Below are 18,871 nucleotides of genomic sequence, written 5' to 3' on the forward strand. Positions count from 1 at the left end.
TGGAATAGATAAACTTAGACTTTTCACCCGTACTCACGTTCACCGCACTTGCTGACGCGTCGCGTCGCGCGGCGACGCGACGCGACGTGACGTCACGCGCAATGTCCGAAGCCACCGACGCGACTCGTTCTTCGAGCGGTCTCGCCGCCACGTGCTCGAGAGAACGATCGAGAGCTGCACGAACGGTGCTGAATGAATTCTTTTATCCCGTCGCCGACGGCGCGCGATACGCGCTTGATTTGGGCTGCCCGTTTAGCCACGCGCGTGATTTGTTCTACGAGCACGAGACCCACAAGGAACCGGTGCGACATTCCAAGCTTTACTGGCGCTCGCTGTACAGTGGGAAGGTGTTTAAGAGCGAGTATTACGTCGATAAACACATGGAGCGACGACACGGCGATAAGATTCCATCGACCGCGGACGTGTGTCTGGCTGATTATTGTGACGTGCTGCAGTGCGATAAGCACGCGGAGTACGTGAAGAATGGGCGTGGGAGCAAACCGACGCGGTGCGATGAAGAACAAATGTCCCTCGTGCGAGACAAATGTCATGAAATGTTGACGCAATGCTTTCCAAACGAGAACGGGAGTACGCGGGATAACGCGGGAAAGTTGAATGTATATTTCACCAAGTACTACTGCGATCAAATGACGTGCGCAGACGTCGATGGGGTTTTCGAACTGATGAGCGCTCATCACGATTCGCCGGGAGTCGGCTATTACATCGCTCTGGCTTTTCTCTTCTTCATCGTCGCCATGTATTACTTAACGGTGTACTCCTGGACCAATGGTCGACGCGTGAGCTCGGATATCAAACGCGCGCGCGTTCGAGCACGAGCTTCGTGGTCGGATTATCTCCCGCGACCCGTTGCACGGCGCTTCAACCTTGAGCGCCGAAAACGCAAGACGTATTAGTTAATAGTAAATCGTCGTGAAGGACGAGGAGTAGTGGCGCACACAGTCAACGGACGCATGTGTACCAATCGCAGCTTTTGAACGTGTGAACGCGTGTGTCATCACATTCTCATCAACCCGTCCACGTCTCTCCAGGCTCCTGGTTCACGGCGTGTGCGATAGACGACGCGCTGCGCGAGCTCGAGGACGAGTCGCTGGGGGGAGGCTCGAGGACGAGTCGCTGGGGGGAGTCGCTGGGGCGAGTCGCTGGGGGGAGGCTGGGGGGTCGCTGGGCGTGCGTGACGGCGTGCGCGGCGTTTCTGGGAGACTTGGAACTCGTGCGGTTGGCGCGCGATTGCGGGCACGAGTGGGACGCGTACACGTGCGCGTTTGCCGCCTATAGTGGAAACTTGGAGTGTTTGAAGTATGCGCACGAGCACGGGTGTCCTTGGAACAAGTCGACGTGCGCATGTACCGCCTATACTGGACATTTGGGGTGTTTGAAGTACGGGAGGATGGTCCACGGCGTCGACGTCGAGTCCCACGCCTCGACGTCGGGTCCCACTCGCTCCGCGAGCGCTCGAACGCACGCCCTCCGATCGCGCACTGGACTGCCCTTTTCGCAGTGCAGCGCCACGCACGCGCATCCTCTGTCGTCAACGTACGCCTCGAGGTGTACGCCATCCATCGATTCGTCTCCCCACGCGGGTTTGCTCACGTGGATATACGCCCCCGGTGGGGTCAAGAAACGAGTCTCCCACCCTCGCGCGCGGTCCGCGAACGCGTCGCCGAGACGTTGAAACTCACGATCGAGCGCGGCGCGGTCGGACATGCCAGCGGCGCGCGGGGCAGGCGTCGAGTGAGGTGATTAAATGTCAAACAAATCGTAATAAAATAAAGAAGCGCCGCCGCCTCACGGCGCGCGCGGGGGAAGCGACCCGAATGGACGCGCGGGCACGGCGCGCAGCGGTCGGTGGTGCTCGAAGCGCGCGGGCGCGCGCGGGGCGCACGCGAAGCGCACACATCGTCCCAGGGCGACGCACACGGCACACATGACGTCGGCGGGGGGCTCACGACGCGACGCGGTGTGACCCGACGACACGGGGGGGGCACACGCAGGTTGAGAATCGTGACGACATGATGACGACATTGTGCCGGTTCATGTCGTCGTTTGGTTGTACCGAGTGAAGGGATTGGTCCGTCCAGAACGCGACGCGGCGCGCGACGGGGATCGCGTCGACGGACGACGATGGCTCTCGTCGGGACGCGATGCCCCGAATTCCACGTGATCCAGCTCGCGGCGGACGGCACGCGGATGGAACGGGTCAGTCTCACCGAAGCCGTCCGAGGGGGGCCCGCTGTGATTCACTTTTACAACTCTGGGTGAGGAGGATGCCGCAGGACGACTCTCACGTCGACGTAGTCCCCTAAACGTTTCAACACGTTGTAATTCATTCGAGGTTTTGGTATTCTTCTATGGCGATAAGTAATACAATCAAATCAATGCGTAACTGCTAACTGCCGCGGCGGCGTCTATTCCGTCCAGCGGACGTGTTGACGGTGTGGTCTCGAGCCATCCTGAATCAGTTCAATCTTCCGAATGAAGACTTGCTCTGTGTAGCAGCACGAGCACGAGTGCGTGAGCAAGTGCGTGCATCCGTGTCTCGCGACGAGATCCGCGATGTCCGCGAGCGTGGAGCGCTCGATGCTACTGCACGCCCAGTTCACACGCGCGGGACACGTGGACTCTGGGTCGTCCAACGTGTCGACGACTTGGAGAATCTTATTTTGGAATTGTCGCACGGCGTAATCGGTTCTATTCCACGTCACTCGGTGTTCGTCAAAGTAAATTTTAACGACTTTCGCGTCGGACACGTCGAGCGGATCCGATTTCCCACTCAACGCTTCGACGACATCCTTGTAATCCTTGTCCTTGAAGCGATGCTTCTCGTGCAGATCATCGACGAGGGCGAGCACGCGGTGCCGATCAACGTTCGGGCACACCATGTCCGCGGCTTCGCGGCGGCACGCAATGGCGCGCGCGTCGCGCACGGTGACCGCGTGGGTCCCGTCGCGTCGACCGGTCGCGTCTTGTATGGGAAAATGGCGGGTCCGCTTTAGTGGTATTTGGATCCGTTATAGTGCTATCTTGGGTCCGCCCTCAGTGGTCGTCCGGAAAAAAAGGAGACTATGTCGACACATCTGGACGCGACGGCACGACGACGAAGACGATGACGCGAGCGGCGACGGAAGCGACGACGGAAGCGACGACGACGCCGGACGACTGCGAGGCGAAGAAAGTCGTCGCGGATGCTGCGGAGGTGGATACGAAAATGGACGCCGAGGCGAACGCGTACGACGACGATGCGCGCGGTGCGGGTGGGAAGATGAGAAAGGACGGTGCCGCGCGCGCCCGAACGGGCGCTCGGATGACGCCGTACGCGCGACAGCGGCCGGTGATGACGTCTCGGGTGGGAAATCCCGCGGTAAACGCGGACACAAAAGTGTACGTCGGCAATCTTCCGTACGGGTGCTCGTGGCAGGACTTGAAGGATCACTTCTCGAACGCCATGGGCGGCGAGAGCGTGCGATTCGCCGATATTCTGACTTCGCGCGATGGACGATCGAAAGGATGCGGCATCGTGACGTTCAATTCGAGCGAAGACGCGAAGAAAGCTATAGAAACGATGCATGACACGGAGATTGGTGAACGAAAAATCTTCGTTCGGGAGGATCGTGAAGGAGAAAGAGGAAACGACCTTCGAAATCGGATCGGCCCCTCGGCGACGTCCCCGGACGCGTCAGTCTACGTCGGGAACCTTCCTTGGAGCACTCGATGGCAGGAGTTGAAAGATATTTTCCGCAAAGTCGGCAATGTCGCGCACGCTGACGTGACGATGGGCTTTGACGGACGATCCAGAGGTTGGGGCGTGGTGACGTTTATGGACCCCCAGTGCGCCCAAGTCGCCATCGAAAGGTTGAACGGTACAATGTTGAACGATCGTGCTCTCATCGTCCGCAGGGATGAACGAGCTCGAAGCTAAAAATGTAAGCATCAATAGTAAAGCCTGTAAGGCTAGTAAGTCTTTAAGAGAAGTGTACCGCACTACCACTCTTACCGCACTCTCTCTCTTGGCCAGGCTTCACATCACGTCGCGCAATTGTCCCGCGTCGCGCGCGCGTGCGCGCGCGCGATGGAGTCACGAAGCGACAACGACGACATCGATGCCTTTGTCGATCGTTTCGAGCGCTCGTTGTGTCTAATAAACGACGACATCGACGGCGCGTACGAAGAAGCAACGACGTCAAAGTTGCTTTCGGAGACGCAACGAACGATTGAGTCTTGCGGATGGACTCCGCGTTCTATGCGCCTCGACGATGGCGACGGGTGGCGAACCATGACGACCGATGCGTTTGATCGCGCACTCGCGGCTCTTTTACGCGCGCGCGCGCGGACGAAGAGCGAGTCGACGTTGAGATTGTGGTGGTTATCTGTGCTTGAAATTACGAGCGCGAGAGGAGTGAAGAGTGCGAATGATAGTTCTAAGAAAAGTGACGCGTTGGAAGAATTGTGTAGAACGCTCGTGGATGATGTCGCGAGATTAGCGGCTTCGAAACAAGCGCCGGATCGAGAGCGATGGGGAGAAATTATGGAAGAGCTCGCGCTGACGACCCCTGACGTGGCGACGCGAGAAGAGACGCTTGCGTTGGCGATGCGCGCGTTATACGCGATTGCGCCTGATGTGGTGCTAAACTGTGCGAGAGAAGCGCTGAAATCTAGACAATCTCAGGCTACTCGCGAAGCGGTGTATTGGTTGCTTTTTGCTTTGAGCGCGGTGGATCCCGTCGCGGATGACGCATGCACGCAGTTGCTGCGATTAGTGGTGGAGTTTTCTCCAATGAAATGGGCACCTTCGTACAGAAAGAGTGATTTCAGGCACTCTCTGTCGACAACATTAACGGTGGTGACCACTCGATATCTCTCGCGTGGTAGACCGTCGCCAGGAAGTGTGGACGTGGCCGTTGTGAACAAGGTACTCGCTGAAGTCGTGAAGTGGTCGAACGAAAATGAGAAAAAGCACAACACAGCGGGATTACCTCTTCGTGCAATTCTTATAGGATTGGGATTGACACAAGAAGTAATCTCAGCTGATGCGATACCGATATGGCGACTCCTCCTCGAGAGTAGGGTCAAGGCTGGCATTGAGCAAAAAATGAAGATTTCGAGTTTGCTCGCGGCGATTCGAGGCGTCGTCATGGGCATCTCAGACCAGCATATCACTGTCATGGAATGCGCAAAGCAGAGTTTGAGTGCGTGTATTTCAGCGATCAAATATGGCAGCGGCTCGGAGGATATCGAGCGTCCGCTTGCTCTAGCTAATTGTGTCATGGCAATTCACGGCGTCAATCCGGTGGAGGGCTCAAACGTTCTCAAAATGTTCCTTGACGAAACGGACGAGTCTATACGTGCTGCTTCCTGTATCTCGTGCGCCAAAATGACTCAAGAAATGAGCGCCGACGAAGTACGCTCAAGTTCTTTTCTTTGCGAGTACGTTGACGGAGTGTTGCCAAAATACCTGACCGGCTTGTCGGCTTCGGCTTCAGCTGCGACGATAGCGGGGGCACTGCAGTGCTCGAAGTTCACCAGCCCAAAATATATTGCGCCGTCATCGGTGGAATTCGCGTGCTCTTGGGTTAAAAGTGACTCTGTCGCGGTTCGTAATGCCGTAGAAGAATATTTGCTGCACGTCATAAGGTCCAATGTCAGCCTGCGCAACGCAACGCTTCAGGCGGTTGCGTCGGCTGTGTTGAACATGAGAGACTTTGCGCCCGCTGCTCGGTTATCGGCGATCAACGTTCTCGTGGGTGTTTGCAAAATTTGGCAAGATTGTTTACAAAACGGCGCAAATAGTAAATGTGAGTGTAGCGACGAGCGCGCAGAGGCGGCAGCTCTTCTACTGGTTTGCGATGCAGACTTTTCAGTGCGCACTGGCGCTGTTCAAGCACTGCGAGAAATTTCCAACCTGCGCGAACGCGTAGACTCGATGAATGGAGACAATGCCACGTCGCGTGCGGCCCTCTATCCAGTACTACAAAAGTATTTAAACATCACTGATATTCCGACTCTCATCAGGGAAATCAGCCGAACGACAGCGCTTGAGTGTGCCGCCGTCCATACGACAACGCACGCGCAAGCGTATCAACGAATTCAAGCGATGATGGTCGCCGAGGGAGACGGCAAACTCTTGGTCGTCCCAGTCAAGCCGTCCGAGTATAGGTACAACTTATGGCAAAACTATATGCTGTTCGTTTGTTCCACCGATGGCGCGGCTGGCGGCGGCGGCGGGCTTGATGCACGACAAGTCGTCACGATCGGCCAACGGGGTTCTCTTGCGGGATTGTTGCAAACTGTGATTCCGCGATTGGGTCAATCCAATGTTGAAGTCGACGCTATCATGCGACTTTTCCAGCTCGTGCCTGCACAATCAAAAGCGACAATTTTGAGTGCACTGCTTCCGTTACAAAGCGGATTGATGAGATACACGCTCATGAGGCGAAAGCGTCGAGAAGACTTGAACATGGTCATCCGCTTCGGGGAACTGTACCAAGACTACGCGTTGCATGGTGTCTTCGCGTCCACCGCTGATGCGACAAAGAATTTAAATGCAGCTATCGATTTCGTGTTGATGGTTTGTTCCTACTTGAAAACGAATGCAAAAGCAGAGTGTTCGCCTACTGAGATAATTCAGCTCAGGTTTTCGGCAGCCGCAATTATCGGTGCAGTGCTCACAGATGCGGAGAAGGTGCGGGCACTACCCGTGGTGACGCATGCTGAATTATGGGACAACTTTTACGCGTGGCAAGAGTCGCCAAATCCGAAGGCATTGGATGAGAGTGGCGATTCAACTTCACGTATGCATGTGCAAACGCTCATCGATGACCTCGCACGCGATCACACGCGAAAACCCACCGAGAGAGACGTTGGTTTTGCATCAAGGGAAGCGCTGGCGGCGCTGAGTCTCAGCGAGCACTTTACGCGAGAATCGGCGAAGAAGATTTTCGATTGGGTGAACCGTCTCGCTGAGCTTGGTGACAGTAAGAGTCTAGAACTCTCCAAAAGAGTAGTCGTTGAAATGCTGCGTTCGACTACGTCGGTATTCGAAGCATCTTTGGACTTTTGCTACTCCGCGTCGGCGACGGTGTCTCGCATGTACGTTGTTATTCTCGCCGAAATGAGCGATGCAGTTGTGGACAATCTTTCCTGTCCTCAACTAATTTCGTTGGTGCTTTACATGACGATGCACGAAGACGACGCAATTCGATCCGCAGCAGGAGTTTTGTTGCGCGCCGTGAATCGAGAGTGCGGATTGATCGATGGCCATCTCCCCTTGCAAATAGATAACAAAGCGCAGCTTATTGAAGAATGCGAGCGTCTCGTCAAGACGGATACACAGCAAATTGAAGACGTTCTTCTCGAGGTTTGGAAACGACAACTTAACAAAGCCAAGCAAATGAAGAGTGACTCCAATCCAAGTCACCTTTCTGCATGCTTAGTTCCGTGGATATCGGCTCTACACCTACCGCATTTAGTCGCCGCTGGCAAAGCCGATGAAGTCTTGCTTGGTTTGTACAACGTGATGACGCACTCAGATGAGAGCACTTGGGCAGAGTTGGGAGAGCTTTGGTCGGCGATCGGTGTTCAAGCGAGAAACATAGCACCCACACTACGATTTCTTCAAGAGAGAACGATCACATCGACTGATCGAGACGCGATATCTTTCCGCGCGGCGAAAGCTGCGTGTGGTTGGATCGCGCGGACGTCACCACAACAAGTCATCGATCAGTTGGTTTACACAATTTCTTTCCGCGCATTGGAGTCGGACGATAGCGATGCCACGAAGCCACTTCCACAAGATTCTGCGACGTCGAAAATCTCTTCGGCTGATGTCGGAATCATACTTCTATCTGAGCTCGCGTTGGACCACCGCGAGGACTTCAGGTTTCATTTACCCGTGCTCGCGCACGCCGTCGTGGTGACTCTCATAGTCACACATGAGCAAACAGTGCGAGAGCATTGCGGTGAGTTGCTCTGTAACCTGGCGATGGGTCAAACGAGTGAGATACGTGCGCTTAAGAAAAAGAGCCCGGCCTATCGTTTGGGGAAACTGTTTGTGGACGACAGCTCGCAAGCATGGACATCGGGTAAAATCAGAACTCTCATCAACACGTTGCCGCATGCGATTGATTTGGATGAAAATTTGCCTCAACGTTGGGCAAACGAAGCTCGAAGATGGATCTTGCGATCACCGTCGTTTTCGTTGGCGTGCGCTTCGGCCGAAACGCTGATGTCGCTCAACGTTCCTCTTGACGACGAAGCGTTTGAGGCGCTTTTAGCGGCAACGTGCATGTGTGCCTCGATGTCTGGTGAAGTCGAAGATCAGAGGAATAATGAAATGTCGAAAAAACTCACGCAACACTTGTTGAAAACGCTCGGTGCGTCTTTGTGTGACATGAGTGCGCATGCGACGTTGATGTACACGCAAGTTTTCTGGTGCGGGGCAATGTGCTTGAGGACGATGGACGTCTCGCTGTACTCTTCCGCTCTTGATTTATCGTATTTGTTCCTTTACAAGACTTTAGATCACTCTACGATGGCGTTTGACGTCATCACTTCGTGTGCGCCTCTACCTCGAGGTTCTTTTTATCCCGACATCCCCATGGTGGAAACGTACGAGGAATTGCTCTCCATTGTTCCTGCAAAAATGCCCAGCCCGGAGATCTCCTGGGCCGATTTCGTCTTGCTCGTGATCAAAGGGTTGTTCCAAAGGGAAACGTTCGTGCGTGCCATACGTGTACTGGCTATGCTTGTGCCTTACTTACCTGATCACGACCGATGGAATGGCCTTCAATTGAACGTTTTGATCTCGTATGCCTTGATTCCGCTCGCCCTCGTTGCGGTTGAAGTTGAATCGTCCGCGGTGATCGGGGATTCAGAGGCGCGAGCGATCGCCCATCGGTTAGCGCAAGGGTTACATGGTGATGAACCAGACCTTGCAAAGGCGCTGGCGAAGTTTGCGTCTATTAAACACGATCCTCGAGGAGAGTTTTTGGCGAGCGAGTTTGCGGCGACGATGGCTCGCCGGCAGTCCAACGCGGCGCACTTGCCGGCACACTGCTTACGCGAATTTTCGCTGTGTTCGGACTCAGCGACGGCAAAGAAGATCCTTCAAATCTTATCCAAGGCTCCCAAAGCTTCAAAGTCATTCAATAGAGACTTTTCTGGCTCATGGTCGGCAGATTCGGCTTCAACCATCGCCGCCGCGTCGTACGGCGTGCTCCTGAGCGCTCGATTGGAGACCGACAACAAGGGTGCCGTTCCATCGTGTCTAGAGTACTAGCGCATCAACGACGACGACGTCGATGATATATTTTAGTCATTAGCAGTCAACATCTACCGTTGTTACAATAGCACGAGCTAGAATAGTCTAAAATCAATCGTCTAAATTCGCGGGTGAATTTCCCAGATACGGCGGCGGCCACATCGGCGGATCGTACCCTTTATCGCCAAACGGATTACATCGCATGATTCGCCACGCCGTCAGCACGAATCCCTTACTCGTACCATATTTCCTATACGCCTGACGCGCGTACTCCGAGCACGTCGGCACGAAACGACAACTCTTCGGCAATATCGGCGACACCTCGCGCTTGTAAAAGTCTAACAACCCCATCGCGATTTTCATCGACATCGTGTCTTCCTCCTCCTCGTCGCCTTCGCTCGCCCGCGCCGCGCGCGTCGACTCGCGCGTCGACTCTTCGTCCCTCATCGCTCCCTTCGCGGCGACGCCCTCGCGCGCGCGCGCGACGACGACGACCGTCCGCGCGCAGTTTCGACACGCGCGCACGCGCAACGGCGCTCCGCGCGCGCGTCGCGCGGTGCGACGACGACCGTCCCCGACGTTCGAGCGCGCGCGCATCGTCGTCGTCGTCGTCGCCATCGCGCGTCGTCGTCGTCGTCGTCGTCGGCGGCGGCGGCGAGTGACGCCGCACGCGCGCCACAGTGCGACGCGTTTTCGTGGCGACGCGTTCCCGCTTCGCGCGAGGCCCGTTCGATGCGCGCGCGCGATGTCGCGCGACGACGGCGCGAAAGACAAACGCCCGATCGTCGTCATCAAGGTCGGCACGAGCTCGCTGCTGAAGACGAACGACGGGTGCGTGCACCTGTCCCAGCTCTGCGCGCTGTGCGAGACGGTGGCCAACCTCAAGCGTCACGGATACCACGTCGTGCTCGTGAGCTCGGGCGCGGTGGGGGCGGGCATGGTGAAAATGGGGATAAAACCCTCGGCGACGAAGCCGTCGCTGGCGCGTAAACAAGCGCTGGCGGCGATCGGGCAACCGTACTTGATGAGGTATTACACCGACGTGTTTTCGTCTCTCGGCGCGAGCTGCGCGCAGGTGTTGCTGACGCTGGAGAATCTGTCCAATCGCACGCAATACCAAAAGGCGAAACAGACGTTTGAGCAGCTATTTGAACTCGGGGCGATTCCGGTGGTGAACGAAAACGATACGGTGGCGGTGGAGGAGTTGAGGTTCGGGGACAACGATACGTTGAGCGCGCAGGTGGCGGCGCTCGTCGAGGCGCAGTATTTATTCTTATTGACGGATGTCGACGGATTGTACACGTCGAATCCAGCGAGCGATCCCGCGGCGAAGAAGATCGAAACGGTGGAAGATATAAACGCCTTAGACGTAGACGTGAACTCGGGCGCAGGCTCAAACGTCGGTACCGGCGGGATGGTGACCAAGCTCACAGCGGCGCGCATCGCGAGCGCGGCGGGGTGTCAGACAGTCATCTGTCTTGCATCCGTGCAAGGCACAGCCATCATGGACGTGTTGGCTGGTAAATCGGGGATAGGTACCCGATTTTTAGCGGCCAAGAAAAGCGCGAGAGGGAAGAAGCGTTGGTTATTATCGGTGCCCATCAAGGGCGAGGTGCGAGTCGACGAAGACGGCGCCAAGGCTGTGCTAAACGGCATGGCGCTCATGGTTTCGAAATGCGTAGCCGTGGAGGGCACGTTTGGCTTGCAAGAAAGTGTGCGCATTTTAGACGAAAACGGCGCCGAGCTCGGGCGTGGTCTCTCCAATTACATCATCGGCGCAATGCGCGATTTTCTCCAACGCGGCCCGGCGACGAGCGACGACGAATGGGAAGACGATCTCGACGGGCCGCCCGAGTTGATTCACTCCAACAACGTGTGCATCACCAACGCCGAGACGCTCGCCAAGTCTTTCGTTCTACGAAATATAGGCACGTATGGGTCGATGATGATGGACGGAGGCGCCTCGAGCGGCGACGACGAACGATGAGAGGAATAATATTTCAAACGAGTAGACACACAAAGCGAGCGAGATGTAGTACAAACAAACCAGCAGTCCTTGGAAGCGCGCGCGATGTGGCTGCCGCAAAAAAATCGCGGTCGCAAACGCGAAGGTGATGGGCTTAAAAAAATTGTTGTATATCGAACAGAAGTTTCGATCTTCTGACCTTTGGGTTATGGGCCCAACGCGCTTCCACTGCGCCAGTTCGATTTCTTCGTCGCCGTATTGCGGGCTACAATATATCCTCGTACAGCCTAAATTTCAAACAGTACCCACCCCGTCGCCTTCATCGCGTAAAGTTACGGGTTTCTTCCCGAAGTCAACGGCGGGCGACGGACGCGCGTCGTCGTCCGCACTCGCCCCCCCGACGTCGCTCGGATCGCGACCGCGCGCGCGCGCCGATGACGGTGACGGGCAAGACGTCGCCCGCGACCGCGCCGACCGCGTCGCCGACCGCGCCCGCGTTCAAGACGGAGCGCGACGTGTTAAACTACTGGGAGACTCTGAGTCAAGAGGTGAACCTGGCGCGAGGGAAGATTGGCGAGCTCGCGGTGAGCCTGCGCGAGCACGTCAACGTGCTCGAAAACGTCAAGAACCTGGACCCCAGTCGACGATGCTTTCGCTCGGTGGGCGGCGTGCTCGTCGAACGGACGGTGAAGGAGGTGATCCCGGCGGTGGAGTCGAACGCGGCGAATCTGCGTCGAGCGATCGAGGCGATCAAGGAGCAGTGCGCGGTGAAGGAGGCCGAATTGGAGGCGCTGCGAAAGAAGTATAAAATTCGCGTCCAGGGCGAGGACGCGATGCCGACCGACGCGCGCGAGTCATCGAGCGGCGGCGGTGTTTTAGCGTAGAAGCGTAGACGTGTCGACGAGCGAGAGACGGAAAAACCAACGAGTCAACGACGTCATCTTCGCGCGCGCGCCGCCGCATGGACGACCCGATCGTGTTCTTAGACATAGCCATCGGCGCTCGACCGATCGGACGCATCGAGATCGCGCTCGACGTCGCGGCGGCGCCGAAGACGTGCGAAAACTTTCGCGCGCTGTGCGTGGGCGAACGCGCGTCGCCGTCGACGCGAAAACCGCTGCACTACGCGTCGAGCGTCGTGCACAGAGTCATCCCGGGATTCATGATTCAGGGCGGGGACTTCACGAATCACAACGGCACGGGAGGCGAGTCCATCTACGGGCGAACGTTTCGGGATGAGAACTTCACGCTGAAACACGACGCGCGCGGCGTCGTCTCCATGGCGAACGCCGGTGCGAACACGAATTCGTCGCAGTTCTTCATCACGCTCGCGGCGACGCCGCATCTCGACGGTAAGCACTGCGCGTTCGGGCGCGTGCTTCGCGGGATGGACGTCGTCGACGCCGTCGAAGCCGTCGGTTCGCAGTCGGGCGCGACGTCGGAAGCCGTCGCGGTGACGGACTCGGGACAGCTCAGCTGACGGAATGTTTGTTTGTATTATACGCGGTAGAGTCATAGAATCACGGCGTCTCGGGACCGATCGAGGACCGATCGTTCGCCTCGCCGTCGTCGCGCGCGCCGCGTCTCGTCGCGTCACACCCCGGCGGTTCATGCTCGGTGGTGCCCGCGCGTTCGCCCGCTCTCCCGCTCGCGTCGTCGCTCTCACCGCGTCCATCGCCGCGTGCGCCACCGTCACCGCGCCTCGCGGTTCGATGACGGCCGCGCGCGCGACGTATTCGGACAAACACACGCGCGTGAGCGCGTCGTTCGGTGACGTCAAGGACATTCGTTTGAGGCCGCTGCCGAAGCGCGACGACGAAGAATCGTTCGCGGCGTCGGGTTTGTGGAGAGAAAAACCGTGCGTCATCGTGGTGATGCGCAGGCCGGGATGAGTGCTGTGCCGTGGGGAAGCCGTGAAGGTGTACGAGAGGAAGCGCGAGTTCGACGCGCTCGGGTGCACGCTGGCGTGCGTCCTCAAGGAAGGCTTACCCGCGGAGGTGGAGGAGTTTAAGCGAGACTTTTGGCCGGAACACTTATACTTGGACGAAGATAAGGCGTTCTTTAAGGCTGTGGGGGGTGGGAAACTGAAGAAAGGGTCGCTGAGTGCGTTTTTGAATCCGTTTTCTCGCATTTGGAAACACGCGGGCGACGCGAAGAAAGCCGGCGTCAAGGAACACAATCTGAACGGCGAAGGGCTGATCATGGGTGGGATGTTCGTGATGAAGCCCGGTTCACAAGGCGTGCAGTATCAGTTTCAAGAGCGAAATTTCGGCGATCACGCGCCCATCGAAGACGTGTTGGCGGCGGCCAAGGCGGCGTCTGAGGCGTCGAAGTAACGTCGCAACGACGTCACGATTCAACGAGCAAGTGCGCCACCGATTGCGATCGCGTTTCATCAGGCGTGTGTACGTGACGTGATAAACGTAAAGTCTTTGTGTTTCATCGCAAGGATCGTTTCTTCACCGATTTTCATCGCCGCGCGATCGATTCGGACGTCGCTTCTCTTTTGTCTCATCATCAATTTGTAAATCTGTGCGTTCATGCAATCACTTGTCTTTTGCCTTCTCCTTGTCATCCGACGACGCGGCTTTTTGTGTCGTCTGCACGCGCTCTTCCTCCGCCTTTTCGTCCGCTTCCGAAGGCTTGTACACGATGACGGGCTTTTTGCATCGATGCAAACAATAGTTGCACACGCTCCCGATGAAAAATTCACGAATGCGGCCTTTTGACGATGAAGCGAGAACGACGGCGACGGCGTCGTCGATGAGCGTGGACTTTTCCACCATGATCTCTCCCACGGATGACACATTCGTGTCGTACGGGACGATGTCGATTTTGTACGCGATCGAGGCTTCGTCGAGCAGTGGGACGACGTGTTCGTCCATCCATCTGAGCGCTTCGTTTCGCCACGCCGTTTCCTGCGCATCAAATACAACAGTACGTCAATCCTCGGTTCTCATCTCGTCCGATCGACGTAGATGCGAAACAACCTGCTCTCGCGCGTGGAACACTTCTCGGCGAAGCATCGGCGATGACTGATAGAGGTATCGCATTGCGGCTCTGCGGACGAACGAACGAACGAAAAAACGATGATTAATCACTCGCCTGTTCTTCATCTGGCACGGTGACTGGGTAGAAATCGCCCATCAACGCGCTCACGCTGTCCGAAGCCGGAAAAGTTCTGCGCCACACGTCAACGAAACGAACGACGCGAGCGCGAGCGCGCGCGCGACGCCTCGAAACGAAACGCACCCCGGAATCACGTGCACCACCCGGCACTCGTCTCGTTCGCTCGTCGCGAGATTTTCGATGAACCATCGAACCATTGGAACCGTGGTCTTCGCGCAGTCGACGCCCAAGATCCAAATCTTCCGCGCGCGTCCCGCTCGACACGCGCACGCCGCGCCGCACGAGCAATTTTCATCGCAGTCCCCTCCGCACGCGCACGTCGCGCAGTCGCACATCGGCGTCGGTGGCGTCGTCGTCTTCGTCGTCTTCGTCGTCTTCGTTTCGCTCGTCTTCGCGTCGCGCGTCGTTTCGCTCGCGTCCTCGCGCGCGCCGTTTTACCGGTCGCCGCGCCGTCCCTCGACTTTCGCCGTTTTCGCCGTTTCGCGTCGCGGCGCCCGAGACGCGGCGCGCGCGCCCGCGCGCGCCAGGCGGCGACGCGTCCGCGCGCGACGACGACGACGGCGACGGCGACGGCGATGGCGGACGACGCCGGCGACGCCGTCGCGAACCCCGCGAGCGCGATGCGCGCGCTCGGCGTCGACGACGCCGCGCGCGCGCTGTCGCAGGGCGCCGAAGCGCGCGTCTTCGCGCTCGAATTCTGCGGGCGGGACGCGATTTGTAAGCAGCGATTCGCGAAAAAGTACCGCTTGCCGGCGCTGGACGAACGGCTGACGCGAGCGAGATTGGTGGGAGAGGCGAGGGCGATCGTGCGGGCGCGAAAACTGGGCGTGCGAGCGCCGATGGTGCTGCACGTGGACGCGAACGAGGCGTGCGTGTACATGGAACGCGTGGCGGGCGTGGCGCTGAAGGAGGCGCTGCGGCGAGAGACGTGCACGAGGGAAGACATCGCGAGGTACGGAAGAGAGATCGGAGAGGCGATAAGTAAATTGCACGACGGCGGTCTCGTGCACGGGGACTTGACGACGAGTAATTTCATGGTGAGAGACGACGACGGCGCCGTCGTCGTCATCGATTTCGGTTTGAGCTACCCTAGCGCGGTGCCCGAAGACAAGGGCGTGGATTTATACGTTCTCGAGCGCGCCATCAACGCCGCGCACCCATCGCAAACCGAGCTGTTCGATGAAATCATAGCGACGTACAAAAAAACGTCAAAGATGTGGTGCGCGACGCTGAATAGATTCGCCGAGGTTCGCGCGAGAGGACGCAAACGCTCGATGGTGGGTTAAAAAATCCCTCGCGCCTCGTTTTCAGCGCGCGCGTGTCACACTCATAGTCTTAGGCATCACTCTTCCCATCATTTTCCGTTTTCGCGCGTTCGAGCGATGCGAGTGTCGATGTGACGCCGATTCGCCAAACGCGGCCTCGCGCCAGCTTTGGCTATCCACACATCCTATCCAACCGCGCGCCATCGCGCCACTTCCATTCGCGTCTTCGCGTTTCCGCGCCCGAGCGCTCGCGCGCATCGAACGATGGAAGCCATGTCGTGCGTCACGCGCGCCCGCATCGCGTGCGTCGCACCCACGGCGTCGAAACCGCGCGCATCGTGCGCCGCCGCCCGACGATCGATGACGACACCCATCGCGCAGCCGCGATCGTCCACGAAACGCACCGCCGTGACGTCGAACGCGACGAACGAAGCGACGGAGAGCGAGATAAAAAAGCTCACCACGGATTGGCAGATCGATTTCTGCTCTCGACCGCTTCGTGACGATCGAGGGAAGAAGGTTTGGGAACTCTTGGTGACGGACGACGCGAGAACCTTTGAGCACGCGGAGTACTTTCCGAATAATCGAATCAATAGCGTTGAACTGGCGCGAGCGCTCGAACGAGTGATGGCGGAAAAGAAGGAAAAACCGAGACGATTCAAGTTCTTTCGGGCGCAGATGCAGACGATCATCTCTAGGGCGTGCAATGAGGTTGACGTCCAACCGTTGGCGAGCCGTCGATGCCAGACGATGACCAAGTGGCTGAACGAACGAGTGGAGAATGTGTACAAGAAACATCCCGGGTACGATGCCAGTGCGCCTCCGTTGATGGCGTTCGAAGCAACGGCACCGAAGCGATTGCCCGATGCGTTGAGAGGGGAGTCGTGGGCGTTCGTCGCGTTGCCTTTGGTCGGGGTGCGGGAAGAGATGGAACAAGTCAAGCGAGGACGCGTCTTTGGCGCGACGTTGGAAATTGATGAAAACTTACCGGACGATACGTTAATTCCCGGAATCGCGGTGTACACGTCTCGTGCTGCCGCGCTCGCGGGATGGACAAAGGGTTTAGAGCTCGCGTGCATCTCTTCCGACACGCAAACGAGCTCAATCGTGTTGGAAACTGGGGTGAATGATTCGTGGTCGTACGCGTTTTTCCGCAAGTCGCCCGAGTTGACCAAAGAGGCCAAGGAGTGGGAGGAAGTAAAGCGCGCGTGCAATGGGTTACATTTCCTCGCCATTCAAACCGACGAGGAAGCGGAGGCGACGGATGGGTTTTGGATATTGCAAGACTCTGACCCCGCGAAATTTTAGCCACGAACGACGCTTGACTTATGATATTACCTTACACCTTAGACGTCACAACGAGATGTCCGCATCACCACGCGAGAAGATCAAGCGCCTCGCCGTGGCATGCGTGCGACGCGGCTCGTTCATCTCGCTCTGTCTCTACGTCCTCGGCCTCGTCGTCGCCTCGCTCGCGCCGTCGCTCGCGAGAGACGTCTACGTGGATGAGAATGCATTCCTCGTAGGCTCCACGCACGCGACGTTTGACGACCTCGACGGCGCGCGCGCGGATGATTACGTCGAGACATTGACTAAAATCACGTTCGACGCCCGATCGCGGGCGCGAACGACGCGTGAGCGCTTGGAATGGGTTTTAAACGCCCTCGATGAGCGCGGCTTTGAGAGTTACAAATCATGGCTCGACGGCGCTGGTGACTTGTTCAACGTCCACGGCGTCGCTCGCGCGGCGCGAGGGAACGGACGAGAATCGATGGCGTTGGTCACGGTCCTGGGTGACGGTGACGCTGACGCTGAGGCGGCGACGGTCGGATTGGCGTTGCGCGCGTTTGAGAAGATTGGTCGCGCTCCGTGGTTGGCGAAGGATTTAATGTGGGTCTGCGTCGATGGCTCGCGAGGAGAGATCGATGGGACGATGGCTTGGTTAAAGACGTATTATTCATCTAGCGTTGGGGACTTGGGTGGGGGATTTGAGCGCGCGGGGGCGATACAGCAGGCGTTTGTGTTTCGCGCGGCGAACCGTGGCGCCGCGGCGTCGGCGGTGCGCGTCAAGTTGGAGGGTTGGAATGGGGCATATCCGAATCAAGACATATTTACGATGTTTCGTAGCATCGTGGAGACGTACCCTGTGAGCATGAGAGTAAGCTTGGAGTCGGATGTCGAGGTGCGAGAAGATGATCTTTCGCGCTGGAGTTTGATGAAATCGACGGCGCGCTTCATGTGGCGCGCCGCCACGGGAATTCCTTCGGGTGCGCACGCCGCGTTCAAGGCGCACTCAATCGATGCGATTAGTTTCGAAGCGATCGAACGTCAACAAGACGCTTACGTGCGAAGCGGTTTGCGAGCGTACGTCACTTTGGGACAGATGCTTGAACTTACGTTTCGAGCGTGCAACAACTTGCTCGAGCTCTTGCATCACAGTTGCTTTTATTATATCTTGCTCGGTCCAAACAAGTTTCTTGGCATAGCAGAGTACATCGCGCCGCAAGCAATTCTTCTCGTCAGTCTTTTACTCACCGCGTTGAAAATGACGACGTTCGGGATGGAAGATACGTCGTCAACAAGCGATGGCGAAACGCGAATGTCACATGATTGGTTTGCGGCAATATCGAAACTTTCCTTGGCACTCGTGTTCGGTGCCATCGTAGGTACGAGTTGCGTTTCATTGCATTTGAGGGAGCTAAATCACGTGACGGTGACTTTGGGTACAGTCGCCGTCGCATTCATCGCTTTCATTACCTTTTTACGCTTGACACTCGACGGCGAGGCGTCTCCGGTTCGCTCGACGACAAAGGTTTGCGACGTTACCATCGTCCGACAAGAGCAGTGGGTCGGTGTGAAAGTGATCAACATCGCGTGGTTGCTATTTACGATGAGTGCGTGTACGTTTTTCAACTTCGCTCTCGCGTTTTTAACCACCGTGGCGTTAGCGCCCGCGTGCTTGCTCTGCGCGCCGAGCGGCGACGCCGCGAAACGAAACCGCGCAGTTGCGGTTCTCGGCGCGCTTCCGCCGACATGGATGTTCGTTCTCAGCCGTTTTGCTGGATCACCGGTGTACGAGTCTTTCGGTCTGCTCGCCGAACACCACGTACGTTGGAAAACGTTCGCGTTGCCAGTCGTCTTTGGCATCGCGTTCCCGGTGCTGTTAATTTGTTTTGATGTTGCGCGTTCTCCAGTGAAATCGAAAACAAAAAAGGCTTAGTATTAGTAGCCGCTCAG

General features: G+C 57.3%; 13 protein-coding genes and 1 pseudogene across 14 annotated transcripts; 10 read left to right on the top strand and 4 right to left on the bottom strand.

The window, feature by feature from the left end:
• Positions 1 to 62: 62 nt before the first annotated feature.
• OSTLU_33412 (predicted protein) lies at positions 63 to 914 on the top strand (the record flags this gene model as incomplete). Its single annotated transcript, XM_001419473.1, has 1 exon — positions 63 to 914. Exon 1 carries the CDS (start codon positions 102 to 104, stop codon positions 912 to 914), a length of 813 nt encoding a protein of 270 aa, XP_001419510.1. The 5' UTR covers positions 63 to 101.
• Positions 915 to 1,371: 457 nt separating this feature from the next.
• OSTLU_33413 (predicted protein) lies at positions 1,372 to 2,320 on the bottom strand (the record flags this gene model as incomplete). The annotated part of the gene is made up of 1 exon (XM_001419695.1): positions 1,372 to 2,320. Exon 1 carries the CDS (start codon positions 1,579 to 1,581, stop codon positions 1,372 to 1,374), a length of 210 nt encoding a protein of 69 aa, XP_001419732.1. The 5' UTR covers positions 1,582 to 2,320.
• A 106-nt stretch (positions 2,321 to 2,426) lies between these two features.
• Positions 2,427 to 2,900, bottom strand: OSTLU_16707 (predicted protein; the record flags this gene model as incomplete). The annotated part of the gene is made up of 1 exon (XM_001419696.1): positions 2,427 to 2,900. The coding sequence occupies one exon, from the start codon at positions 2,898 to 2,900 to the stop codon at positions 2,427 to 2,429; it is 474 nt and encodes a 157-aa protein (XP_001419733.1).
• A 452-nt stretch (positions 2,901 to 3,352) lies between these two features.
• On the top strand, positions 3,353 to 3,937 carry OSTLU_34965 (predicted protein; the record flags this gene model as incomplete). Its single annotated transcript, XM_001419474.1, has 1 exon — positions 3,353 to 3,937. The coding sequence occupies one exon, from the start codon at positions 3,353 to 3,355 to the stop codon at positions 3,935 to 3,937; it is 585 nt and encodes a 194-aa protein (XP_001419511.1).
• A 150-nt stretch (positions 3,938 to 4,087) lies between these two features.
• OSTLU_33418 (predicted protein) lies at positions 4,088 to 9,292 on the top strand (the record flags this gene model as incomplete). Its single annotated transcript, XM_001419475.1, has 1 exon — positions 4,088 to 9,292. The coding sequence occupies one exon, from the start codon at positions 4,088 to 4,090 to the stop codon at positions 9,290 to 9,292; it is 5,205 nt and encodes a 1,734-aa protein (XP_001419512.1).
• A 138-nt stretch (positions 9,293 to 9,430) lies between these two features.
• On the bottom strand, positions 9,431 to 9,619 carry OSTLU_9692 (predicted protein; the record flags this gene model as incomplete). Its single annotated transcript, XM_001419697.1, has 1 exon — positions 9,431 to 9,619. A coding segment is annotated over one exon (189 nt), but the record flags the coding sequence as incomplete, so codon positions are not given.
• A 400-nt stretch (positions 9,620 to 10,019) lies between these two features.
• On the top strand, positions 10,020 to 11,261 carry OSTLU_12867 (predicted protein; the record flags this gene model as incomplete). Its single annotated transcript, XM_001419476.1, has 1 exon — positions 10,020 to 11,261. One exon carries the CDS (start codon positions 10,020 to 10,022, stop codon positions 11,259 to 11,261), a length of 1,242 nt encoding a protein of 413 aa, XP_001419513.1.
• A 515-nt stretch (positions 11,262 to 11,776) lies between these two features.
• Positions 11,777 to 12,124, top strand: OSTLU_8744 (predicted protein; the record flags this gene model as incomplete). Its single annotated transcript, XM_001419477.2, has 1 exon — positions 11,777 to 12,124. A coding segment is annotated over one exon (348 nt), but the record flags the coding sequence as incomplete, so codon positions are not given.
• A 77-nt stretch (positions 12,125 to 12,201) lies between these two features.
• Positions 12,202 to 12,720, top strand: CYN19-2 (Peptidyl-prolyl cis-trans isomerase, cyclophilin-type; the record flags this gene model as incomplete). Its single annotated transcript, XM_001419478.1, has 1 exon — positions 12,202 to 12,720. The coding sequence occupies one exon, from the start codon at positions 12,202 to 12,204 to the stop codon at positions 12,718 to 12,720; it is 519 nt and encodes a 172-aa protein (XP_001419515.1).
• A 232-nt stretch (positions 12,721 to 12,952) lies between these two features.
• OSTLU_33423 lies at positions 12,953 to 13,576 on the top strand (annotated as a pseudogene; the record flags this gene model as incomplete). The annotated part of the gene is made up of 2 exons: positions 12,953 to 13,132; positions 13,169 to 13,576. Coding segments are annotated over 2 exons (588 nt in total).
• Positions 13,577 to 13,786: 210 nt separating this feature from the next.
• OSTLU_16713 (predicted protein) lies at positions 13,787 to 14,125 on the bottom strand (the record flags this gene model as incomplete). Its single annotated transcript, XM_001419698.1, has 1 exon — positions 13,787 to 14,125. The coding sequence occupies one exon, from the start codon at positions 14,123 to 14,125 to the stop codon at positions 13,787 to 13,789; it is 339 nt and encodes a 112-aa protein (XP_001419735.1).
• Positions 14,126 to 14,989: 864 nt separating this feature from the next.
• On the top strand, positions 14,990 to 15,655 carry OSTLU_12869 (predicted protein; the record flags this gene model as incomplete). The annotated part of the gene is made up of 1 exon (XM_001419479.1): positions 14,990 to 15,655. One exon carries the CDS (start codon positions 14,990 to 14,992, stop codon positions 15,653 to 15,655), a length of 666 nt encoding a protein of 221 aa, XP_001419516.1.
• Positions 15,656 to 15,802: 147 nt separating this feature from the next.
• TAB2 (psaB translation factor) lies at positions 15,803 to 16,942 on the top strand (the record flags this gene model as incomplete). Its single annotated transcript, XM_001419480.1, has 1 exon — positions 15,803 to 16,942. A coding segment is annotated over one exon (1,140 nt), but the record flags the coding sequence as incomplete, so codon positions are not given.
• A 55-nt stretch (positions 16,943 to 16,997) lies between these two features.
• On the top strand, positions 16,998 to 18,854 carry OSTLU_88181 (predicted protein; the record flags this gene model as incomplete). The annotated part of the gene is made up of 1 exon (XM_001419481.1): positions 16,998 to 18,854. The coding sequence occupies one exon, from the start codon at positions 16,998 to 17,000 to the stop codon at positions 18,852 to 18,854; it is 1,857 nt and encodes a 618-aa protein (XP_001419518.1).
• Positions 18,855 to 18,871: the final 17 nt, after the last annotated feature.

This window comes from Ostreococcus lucimarinus, chromosome 9, assembly GCF_000092065.1.
Source record: "Ostreococcus lucimarinus CCE9901 chromosome 9, complete sequence".
Classification (NCBI taxonomy): domain Eukaryota; kingdom Viridiplantae; phylum Chlorophyta; class Mamiellophyceae; order Mamiellales; family Bathycoccaceae; genus Ostreococcus; species Ostreococcus sp. 'lucimarinus'.